General features: G+C 42.3%; 1 protein-coding gene across 5 annotated transcripts in view; it reads right to left on the reverse strand.

Annotated features, from left to right (window-relative positions):
• cntrl (centriolin) overlaps window positions 1-11,908 on the reverse strand; it is a 107,160-nt gene that overhangs the window by 93,527 nt on the left and 1,725 nt on the right. For all 5 annotated transcript variants that reach the window (XM_070447154.1, XM_070447153.1, XM_070447152.1 and 2 more), the window contains exons 2-3: window positions 6,361-6,626; window positions 6,140-6,270 (exon numbers count right to left, since the gene is read on the reverse strand). In XM_070447154.1, the coding sequence (XP_070303255.1) occupies window positions 6,140-6,270; window positions 6,361-6,619 (390 nt within the window). In that variant the 5' untranslated portion in view covers window positions 6,620-6,626. The remainder of the gene's footprint in view (window positions 1-6,139; window positions 6,271-6,360; window positions 6,627-11,908) is intronic.

Raw genomic sequence — 11,908 nt, forward strand, 5'->3', positions numbered from 1 at the left:
GTTACCCAGAAATGATTTGTTATTGCTCCCGAGTGGCGCAGCAGTCTAAGGCACTGCATCTCAGTGCTAGATGCATCACTACAGACCATGGTTCGATTCCAGGCTGTATCACAACCGGCCATGATTGGGAGTCCCATAGGGCGGCGCACAATTGGCCCAGCGTCATCCGGGTTAGGGTTTGGCCGGGGCAGGCCGTCATTGTAAATAAGAATGTGTTCTTAACCGACTTGCCAAGTTAAATAAAATAAAACTGTCTGCATTGGATCTTAAATTAAAGTTGTCACCGAAATGCCTATCACTGTGCTTTCAACCACTTAAAAACACAGCAAAGTTCAAATAGGAATACAATGTCAGATATTTTGTTTATTTATACAACAGATTCATGTTATCACTGTGCTTCATCTAATAGCAGAACCAAATGAACTGGTTCGCAGTTGAGATCACATTAAAGTATAGTGCATTCGGAAAGTATTCAGACCCCTTGACTTTTTCCACATTTTGTTATGCCTTATTCTAAAATGTATTAAATACATGTTTTTCCTCATCAATCTACACACAGTACCCCATAATGACAAAGTGAATACAGGTTTTTAGACATTTTTCCAAATAGCTTATTTACATAAGCATTCAGACCCTTTGCTATGAGCCTCGAAATTGAGCTCAGGTGCATCCCATTTCCATTGATCATCCTTGAGATGTTTCTACAACTTGACTGGAGTCTGCCTGTGGTGAATTAAAGTGATTGGACATGATTTGGAATGGCACACACCTGTCTATATAAGGTCCCACAGTTGACAGTGCATGTCAGAGCAAAAACCAAGACATGATGTCAAAGGAATTGGCAGTGAGCTCAGAGACAGGATTGCATTGAGACACAGATCTGGGGAAAGGTACCAAAAAATGTCTGCAGCATTGAAGGTCCCCAAGAACACAGTGGCCTCCATTATTCTTAAATGGAAGAAGTTTGGAACAACCAAGAGTCTTCCTAGTGCTGGCCGCCCGGCCAAACTGAGCAATCGGGGGAGAAGGGCCTTGGTCAGGGAGGTGACCAAGAACCTGATGGTCACTCTGAAAGAGCTCCAGAGTTCCTCTGTGGAGATGGGAGAACCTTTTAGAACGACAACCATCTCTGCAGTTACTCCACCAATCAGGCCTTTATGGTAGTGGCCAGGCGGAAGCCACTTATCAGTAAAAGGCACATGATAGCCCACTTGGAGTTTGGCAAAAGGCACCTAAAGACTCTCAGACCATGAGAAGCAAGATTATCTTGTCTGATGAAAACAAGATTGAACTCTTTGGCCTGAATGCCAAGCATCACGTCTGGAGGAAACCTGGCACCATCCCTACGGTGAAGTATAGTGGTGGCAGCATCATGCTGTGGGGATATTCTTCAGTGACAGGGACTGGAAGACTAGTCAGGATCGAGGGAAAGATGAACGGAGCAAAGTACAGAGAGATCCTTGATGAAAACCTGCTCCAGAGCGCTCAGGATCTCAGACTGGGGAGAAGGTTCACCTTCCAACAGGACAACAACCCTAAGCACACAACCAAGACAACGCAGGAGTGGCTTTGGATGTCTTTGAATGTCCTTGAGTGGCACAGCTAGAGCCCGGACTTGAACCCGATCGAACATCTATGCAGACCTGAAAATAGTTGTGCAGCGATGCTCCCCATCCAACCTGATAGAGCTTGAGAGGATCTGCAGAGAAGAATGTGAAACTTCCCAAATACAGGTGTGCCAAGCTTGTAGCATCATACCCAAGAAGACTCAAGGCTGTAATCGCTGCCAAAGGTGCGTCAACAAAGTACAGTAAAGGGTCTGAATACTTATCTAAATGTGATCAGTTGTATCTTCTTTTTTTTTTATAACTTTGCAACAGTGTAAAAAAAAACGTTTTTGCTTGTCATTATGGGGTATTGTGTGTAGATTGAGGAAAAAAACAATTTAACCAATTTTAGAATATGGCTGTAACGTAACAAAATGTGGAAAGTCAAGGGGTTTGAATAATTTCCGAATGCACTGTACATGGTGCAAGTGACCAATACTGTTCAAGATTCTGTGCAAAATATTACAGCAATTGTGAAGATCTCCACAGACCTGCAACAACCTACAGTATGCATGCAATCTTGAACATGCACGCTTTATATGATTAGAGAAGAAAAAAATGTATAGTTACAGTAACCTCAATGTGGCCATGGATGTTACTAATTTTAAGATTGAATGTTACATTTGTTTTAAAGATTACTTTTGTAATACAGTAAATAGCCTAAAGTTACCAAATATCAACATTTAAAGGGGATTCATCTTCTGCCACTGACTTAGTCTGGTTTTAATTACAGTTTTTCTACAAATTAATAATTGCTGTGTTGGATTCACATCTCCATCTCAACCAAAAATCTAAATTAAAGAATAGGATTAAATCAATCAAATTTAAATATAGTTTGGTTTAGTCCTATTCTTTAACTTAGATTTTTTGGAGACGTGCACAGAAGGTACTATCCAAGCAGAAGATACATCTCCTTCAAATGTTGATACTGTATTTGGTTGCGTTGACAACCAAGCACATTTCAATATCACTACATATCATACAATTTAAAATCAACCAGAGCTTGAAACCCTAGACCTATTGTATTGTCTATTTTTAAGTTGAATTCTGTGTTGAATTGAAACAATAGATGTTGATGACTTTGCAACTGCTATATAGGCTTAAATAGCATTATTGATGATACATGAATGATAAAGTATGGTCACATTTCATTTGCTCTGTAAACCTACCCTTTGGAATGACTGATAGCAACAGTAAATCTATTTAGTTTTTATTGGAGATCTCAATCATTCTCACGATGGCACATTGGTAATAGTCAGTGACAATAGCTATGCAGGGCTTGGTTATAACCATGGTTGGGATACCAAAGGGTAGCTGAAGATCAATTCTCCAGTAGGTGCTGTGCCCAGCCTATTGTTTTTTTTCTTCTAATAGTGGATATAACATTGAAGATCTGACATTTTAAAAAGGTACAAATTCAACATATTTTACACAAGGTTTGTCTATGTTGAAATTTGGTTACCACTAACATGCTTCCATCCATTTCCATCCGTTTTATGCAAGTCATAACAAACAAATAATAATAATCACGACAGCTGTGATGGAAACAGGAAGTTTCGGTACAATTTTATAAATGCCGACAGATAATTTGTTCATTCACGATGGTGGGATCTTTTTGTGTCGGTAAAATTAATTATGCGAGAAATGGCGCTGGAAACACCTTTATGACAATTACATTTGACATTTTAGTCATTTAGCAGAAGCTCTTATCAAGAGTGACTTACGGGAGCAATTAGGGTTAAGTGTATTGCTGAATGGCACATCGACAGACTTTTCACCTAGTCATCTCGGGGATTCGAACCAACAAGCTTTTGGTTACTGGGCTAAAGCTCTTAACCGCTAGGCTGTGCGCAAATATTGATATAAAAACCATCATATCGAAAGTAAACTTGGAGTCACGCGATGATCTGGTGTGTGGTCCTTCCACTACGAATCATGAAACCATGCAGTTTATTAGGCTACAGATTAAATAATTTATGATGAACTTCACAGGGTGGTGAAAGTAATAATAATAATCTCATTATGTAGACAGCCTTGCCACACTGTATCTTCTGGCTAGAGCGCACGTGCCAACCAGAGTAGGCAGATTTGCTATTTAACCCAACCGTTATTGTGACAAAACTATCGGTAGAGTTGAAAATGCAATGGAACCACATTGAACTTTAGATTATAATTCAGTACATGAAAGTGCACACGAAATGTACTTTTTCGTTTAAGTTATCACACACTGATTTTTATCTGCAACAAGTCAGTTTGGCGGAAACATACCACTGGTGAGAAAATTTGCATTTTTTCTTTATGCAGATTTTTGAATATTCGCATTACAATCTGTTGCCAATTGGTGACAAAAGTTTGCAGACGACAACGGTCGGTGCTTGATCACCGACAACGATGAGACAGCCTATAGGGAGGTCATAGACCTGGCAGTGTGGTAAAAGGACAACAACCTCTCCCTCAACGGGATCAAGACAAAGGAGATGATCGTAGACTACAGGAAAAGGAGAGCCGAGCACGCCGCCATTCTCATCGATGGAGCTGTGGTGGAGCAGGTCGAGAGCTTCAAGTTCCTTGGTGTCCACATCAACAACAAACTATCATGGTCAAAACACAACCAAGGCAGTCGTGAAGAGGGCACGACAACACCTATTCCCCCTCAGGAGCCTGAAAAGATTGGGCATGAGTCCTCAGATTCTCAAAAAGTTCTACAGCTGCACCATCGAGAGCATCACTGCCTGGTATGGCAAATGCTCTGCATCAGACCGCAAGGCGCTATAGAGGGTAGTGCGTACGGCCCGGTACATCACTGGGGCCAAGCTTCCAGCCATCCAGGACCTCTATACCAGGCTGTGTCAGAGGAAGGCCCTAAAAATTGCCAAAGACTCCAGCCACCCTAGACTATTCTCTCTGCTATCGCACGGCAAGTGGTACCAGATCGCCAAGTCTTAACATTCCTTAACAGCTTCCTCCCCCAAGCCATAAGACTGCTGAACAGCTAATCAAATGGCTATCCGAACTATTTCCATTGTCCCCCCCTTTCTTTTTAACGCTGCTGCTACTTGCAGTTTATTATCTATGCATAGTCACTTTACCCCTACCTACATGTACATATTACCTCGACTAACATGTACCCCAATATATTGACTCGGTACCGGTACCCCCATATATATAGCCTCGTTATTGTTATTTTATAACATTTTTTTTTTTACTTTAGGTTATTTAGTAAATATTTTCTTAACTGCATTGTTGGTTGAGGGCTTGTAAATAAGCATTTCACAATAAGATTGTTGTATTCAGCGCATATTACAAATAACATTTGATTTGAAACCTGTGGTTTAAATTTTTCCCTAAAAACAACAGTTGATGTGGATGACTTTTTTCAAATCCAATGTATTTTCCACGTCACAATACCTTCAGACAAAGAATTTTCCAAATACGATTATGACAAGTATTTTTTGTAATTATCTGTGATCTAAAAAATGTGCTTTCAGCTGCCAGCACGCATCTCTCTTTCACTCAGTGTGAAGCGCTATGTGCTCTAAACAACTATTGGCTAGTTCTTCTGTCTGTAAAGAAACGGGTGGGGTATCGTTTGAGCTTGCTGCAATGATTGGATTAGAACAAGCTCTGTTTCAGTCACACGGTCACTCGTCTCATGGCACAAGTCTCCCTTCTCCAAACATTGTGTATGAATCAGAATCCGTAGCTAGTCATTGTTGTTCAATCTAATAATATCCTGCCGACTTTGCTGAAGCCATATGGTTGTTTTTTTCTGTCTACTTAGCCTGTCCGTATAATTATTCCATTGCTGACGACGTTATGTCACGATCCAAGCCCATGCTTGGTTGCTATTATTTTTCTCGCCCAGGTATGTTTATCAAGCGGCAGATCATTCGAAGATAAAATTACAAATGTCGATTGTTTATTTTAATTGTACAAATGTTGTGGCATAAGTGTCAGGAGAGAAAATGTTCGTTTGAATAGGACTAAGTAAGTAAATCATGTACATTTTCATCTATCGGGATAATTTACCTTTGAACAATGTGTGTGAAGGAACATAACGATGCGCTGTGAGATGCGCTCTAAGTGGTAGTATAGTAATGCACACTTGAGGAATAGGCTTTACTGGCATTTAAAGCGCACTTCTGGGTTTTCCGATCACGAGTAAATCCAATTACGAGTATCAAGTGTGATAAAACAGATACAATTATGACAAGATCGGCACACCGATACTCTGAACACCTCAACCCCTGTCCTGCACTGAAGTCTTACCTCAGTTAATCACTCAATGCTCAATGATCAGAATCCCTTCCAAACTCTAAAGTAGCTCTCTCATTCCCTTCCCCATTATATTTGACTATAAAGGTCTTTATTAAAAGGTTTTGGGTTAAAATAATATATCTTTGATGATTTTGAAAACAAGCTTTGTTGTCTCTGTGCGCCTTTACCGTGGGTCTCCTACATGGTGCTGTTTTGGTGATTGTTAAATCCGACTGATGGAAAAGGATATTTCAGCTTCATCACATAATTCTTACCTTGAATTTCTTGTCACCACTCTTTATTACGGCCAGGTTTAGGGACCGTACAAAGGCTAAATTGTCCTGCTTGGTCAGCCTCGAGATCAGGTCCTCTGTGATATATCTGATTCCCTGGATACTCTCTTCATCTATCCCGAAATGACGAAAAAGAGTGTTTCATCCAAACAGGTCAAAGGTGAAAGCAACACATTAAAGGAATTGTTGTAGCTAGCTAGTACCTGAATGTTTTGACCAGACTCGTCCTTCTCTACCTTCAATGGCCACAGTCTCTGCGAGTAGACAATCTTCATTCGCATCAGTAATGTCTAACTGGTGATTACTGTCCATCTTGGAGTGGGTTGTCCGGTGGAGAGGTAAACGGGTGGGATATGGAGTAAGGCTGTAAGGGTCCAACAGTGGTGAGCCCAGACTCTGTATCCTTAAGCTTACTTTGGCTCCTCTCCTGGGTGAGATCCTCTGGGTAACCCCCTTTTTCATTGTGAAGCTGTGAAGTGGGGGATTTGATCAATTTATGAAGCTAACATTAGGTAGCTGCTAGCAAAATTAATTAGCTAGCTATTTTATCTAGCTAAGTTACCTAGTGACTGTTGAATGAAGCTAGTCTTAAGTTCTACCATAGATAGCAGAGTCATATTAGGGATTTCCAGCAAACAAAAACCAATGAATCTGGCTAGAAGAAGTCAAGATATAAATAACTTTGTCGTTAGTTAGCTAGCTTGCTACTTAGTTAGCTAGCTGATTAACGTAACATACCCTAACTTTACAAATTAGTTTTATTCACAGTATCAGTGCGTTAACACAAGTCAAACCAACTAACGCTAGCAACAAACATTAACAATATCAAGCACTTGGGACGATAACATTAGCTAGTAAGGCTCTATCAAAAAGATGATTGAGATAAATTAGCTTTAAAGTTCCAAACCCTCATTGATTTGAATGGTGTCAGCAATTTTTATCTAACGTTAGCTAGCTAATTTCCCCCCAACATCGGCCACCCCCTAACTTCGGATACTTTCTAGCGGTTGGAGGACTAAATCACCTCGAGCTCAACATTTAAATGGACTGGAAAATAACGGTAAGTTTTGCGACTAAAGACACCCTTCTAGCTAGCTGACCACTGATTTGTATTGCAATTTATGTAAGTTAAGTTAGGTTTAGGGTTTTCAAAAAAGTAACATGTATACATGTATACATACACGTTGTAACGTACGCTAACCCCATTCCGTACAAATGTGCGCAACCGCGACATTCAAACGAGGCTGCAAAGAAAACTAATGGGACTGTAGCGACTGTGTTGACATGAAAATCTGGGGTGTGAACTACGTTTCTATTCAAACATTGATTGACATGGTAATGGATCTATAATATTGGAGAAAATGTGAAAAAACTGATCCCTCCGACGCTGTGCGTAACGTACAGCACGCATAAAGCAACTAATTCTGTCTTACAGCCTCTCTCCACCAAGTGTAGCACTTCTCTCACCTTTTAAAAACAAGAAATGAAGAGGGTAAGGTGGGATACCTAGTCATTTTTTGCGTCATCACTGCAAGCTATCATGACTCTCAAAAGCCGCTGTTTACTTCAAGATCACTTTAACACCTCCCTAAACCTGATTCAAATTTGACACAGACCTTCAAATATGTATGTAATGACACATTATATAAACTATTTATCGTGTTTTATTTACATTTTAGAGGCGATAAGGTGATAAGTTGGACAGTGAGTGAAAAAAGACGTTTCCCCACACGACATCTCTACTCACTATCACGCAATAGGTTTCGCTTCCCCCCCATTTTTAAAAAGACCCGACAGAGCTCATTGCCTTCTTGAATCATGCAGAGATGGGCATCATGAAGGTCTCGTCATTGACTTTGTTGGAAAAGAGAGAAATTGTGCTTTACAATCGATCTGGAAGTATTACGTTTTTTGGGCGCTAAAATAAGGTCAATTGTACGGACCAGCACGATGTACAAAAGTGAGTTATTTTACGATATAACATAAACTTTGACTACGCGACAGACCAAACAACATTTAATATCCAACTTTTTACCTCAAATATAGTTAACGGATTTGCTAATGTTGCTAGCTTGGTTGCTAAATGTTGATATAACTGCTAAGTAAGCAAAAAGGAAATAAATTGTAAGCGTTAGATAATACATATGAAAACAACTGAATGTTGTCAAGCTTTTACCGTATCAAAATTGGAGTCCTCTGATGGGGGCGTTTTGCACAATCTGCAAAAATTCTATTTGAACCATGAACTTTTTGACACCTATCACTGTAGGCTATGTTTAATCTTACAACAGCTACAGTACATAGAGGCAGTATTTAGTCAAATGTTACAATGTATGCATCAATATTAAACTAATTGGGACACTAATTTTCATTACAGATATCAAACAAAAAACGTCGGTACACTTTCAGTTATTGTGATCATCATCACCTTTCAATGCCTTAGCTCTGAAATGTAAATGTTTATACATATTCAGATTAAGTTATCTTTCTAAAACGTGTATTGTGTGCCAAGTTATTTAGTGACATGTATTTACCACCACAGCATGGAGAAAGCATGCCATGGAGGACTGCGGGGCAGGGATGGCTAGCCGCCAGGCTGCCAAGGTTAGGCATCTTTTGTTTTTAGGAGATTACCACGTGTATGTGAATTTTATCTGCTAGTAACAGTTTTATTTTCTTACCTACCAAGGTGCATGGTGTACCTCGGCAGACCGTGGCAGATTGGTTGAGCGGCCGGCCGGGTAACCCATGGTTGTCGCAGTGGACCACCCACATCGCTTGCACCAGAGGATGAACATTATCTGGTGCAGTACAGTATCTACTGCGCCAGCCATGTATCTACTGCGCAAGTATTTGGTGTTCTATGTGTTTATGTATGTAGAATGCTGGACTGACTGTTCTCAATGTGTGTGATGTAAATGTGGATGTGTATGGTGATGCCAAAACAAACATTTTCATCCTGGATGGACAATTTTATATTCTATTCTATTCTAGGTTTCGGCACCCAGGGGAAACAATCCCACCGCTGGGGAAAAGGTGGTGGGAAATGTTCAGGAAGAGGCACAAGAACCTGAGCTCGAGGAGGCCGGACAACCTAGTTAGGGGGAGAGCTGAGTGTGCCACATGTCTGACGATAGACACCTTCTTTACTTCTTATGAGAAGCACTTGGAAGAGAGAGTGGATTGAGGGAGAAACCTAGAACAAATCTATAACTGCGATGAGTCTGGGTTTCGTAGCGACCAGAGCAGGCACAAAGTGCTGGCTCCCCGGGGCGCAAAACACATGTACTAGCAGGTTCCGGGGACCAAGGAGCACATCAGTGCTGGCCTGCTTCAACACAGCTGGGGAGGATGTCCCCCCCATTTATCATCTACCCGAAGTGTTTCCTCGGTTGCCACTACACACTGGAAGGCCCCCCCCCAAGCCTTGTATGGACGGTCAAACAGTGGCTACATTGACAGGGACCTGTTCAGGAAGTGGTTTAGGTAGCCTAGTGGTTAGAGCGTTGGACTTGTAACCGAAAGGTTGCAAGATCGAATCCCTGAGCTGACAAGGTAAAAATCTGTTGTTCTGCCTCTGAAAAAGGCAGTTAACCCACTGTTCCTAGGCAGTCATTGAAAATAAGAATTTGTTCTTAACTGACTTGCCTAGTTCAATAAAAGTTAAAATAGATYTTTAAAAATGGACACAAGAGCCACATGGACCCGGAGGTGCTCGCAGCAGCACTAAGGGAAGGGGTTATACCTCTTTGTCTTCCAACACACTCCAAGGTAGCTGGAGACCTCAGCCATATTGACCACTCCTACATTGTAAACAAATCTGAATTTGCCAGAGTATTCCGCTACCCGTACCAGCGCTGCAAGGACATGCGCTACGTGGTGGAAGGGTTTAAGGAGTATGGCCTTTTCCCTTTTGACCCTTCAGCCATTGAAGTGTCCCGTTTAATGGCGTCTCGGTCCCTACCGGGTCCCACTACCGCCTCTCCTGGAACCAGTAGCACTGTACCGTCTATCAGCACCTCCTCCCCAGCGACCACAGGAGGAACCTCAGCCCCTGCTCCAGTCCCAGTCCCTGCTCCAGCCCTAGCTCTAGAAGAACACCCCCTAATAGAGGGGGGGCTGATAGCAAAGGACCTGAGGCACATCCTTACTGTCCTGAAGTATCGGCTAGACCAATACAGAAGACTCCCTGTGGTCGTCACATGCCTCACCGGGGAAGAATACACGCGCCAGTGGCAGGAGAGGGGTGAGAAGGAGAGGGCGGAGGAGAAAGAGCGCGTCGGGCAGCCCTCAGAACACAGAGGGCACAGGAGAGGGCTGCCATGGATGAGACCATTGACGCCATCGCCTCCGCTGGACCTCCCGCTGGAACCACTCCTGACAGCTGCATCACCACCGTCAGTGCCTCCCAGTGTGCAACACCTGTAGGACCCCCCAGCTACAGAAGAAGGCCACGTGCCTATTCTCCCGGCCACACCATCATCGGCCCCTTAACCCCACCATTACAAACACCAGCTCCTCCAAGCCATCGTCAGCGGTTTCGTCCACCACCACCACCACATCACCCCCCCTGTCTGTCACCACCAAACCGGCCTACCAACTTTCTCTCTCTCATTTGTATCAATTACTATTGTTGCTGTAGTACTTCTACATTTTGCAAAACCATGTTAATCAATTTGATGTGTTTTGTTTCCAAATAAAAGAAGACACCACTCGCTGTGCTCACTGCGGGGAGCGTGATCCACCTGCAAGCTCCCCGTAAGAGTGTAGGCCCGAGGTGCCATGGGTGTGCTGTGACTTCTGCCAGCACTGGTTCCACTGCAGGTGTGTAGAGTGAGATCTATAGTTAGCGGTGGAGCTGGATTTTTGTGACAATATAGGGGTGGAGGTTGAGATTTAATTCTTTGTTTTGTTTGTTTTCATATGAAATTATTTATTTGTAAAAAAAAAAATGACATGTCTAAAATATAATACACTGCTCAAAAAAATTAAAGGGAACACTTAAACAACACAATGTAACTCCAAGTCAATCACACTTCTGTGAAATCAAACTGTCCATTTAGGAAGCAACACTGATTGACAATAAATTTCACATGCTGTTGTGCAAATGGAATAGACAACAGAAGAATGAATGAAATATTCTATTATAAATACTTTTTTCTTTACATAGTTGAATGTGCTGCCAACAAAACACACAATAATCAATGGAAATCAAATTTACAACCATGGAGGTTCTGGATTTGGAGTCACACTCAAAATTAAAGTGGAAAACCACACTACAGGCTGATCCAACTTTGATGTAATGTCCTTAAACACAAGTCAAAATGAAGGCTCAGTAAGTGTGTGGCCTCCACGTGCCTGTAATGAACTCCCTACAAAACGCTGGGCATGCTCCTGATGGAGGTGGCGGTGGTCTCCTGAGGGATCCCTCTCCAGACCTGGACTAAAGCATGCCGCCAACTCCTGGAGCAGTCTGGGGTGCAACGTGGCATTGGTGGATGGAGCGAGACATGAGTGCCCAGAATGTGCTCAATTGGGATTCAAGGTCTGGGGAACGGGCGGCCAGTCCATAGCATCAATCTGCTCCCTCTTGCAGGAACTGCTGACACACTCAGCCACATGAGGTCTAGCAATTGTCTTGCCATTAGGAGGAACCCAGGCCCAACCGCACCAGCAATAGGCTCACACAAGGGGTCGGAGGATCTCTATCTCGTGTACCTAATGGCAGTCAGGCTTAACCTCTGGGCGGCA

Source organism: Salvelinus sp. IW2-2015, linkage group LG15, assembly GCF_002910315.2.
Source record: "Salvelinus sp. IW2-2015 linkage group LG15, ASM291031v2, whole genome shotgun sequence".
In the NCBI taxonomy this organism is placed as follows: domain Eukaryota; kingdom Metazoa; phylum Chordata; class Actinopteri; order Salmoniformes; family Salmonidae; genus Salvelinus; species Salvelinus sp. IW2-2015.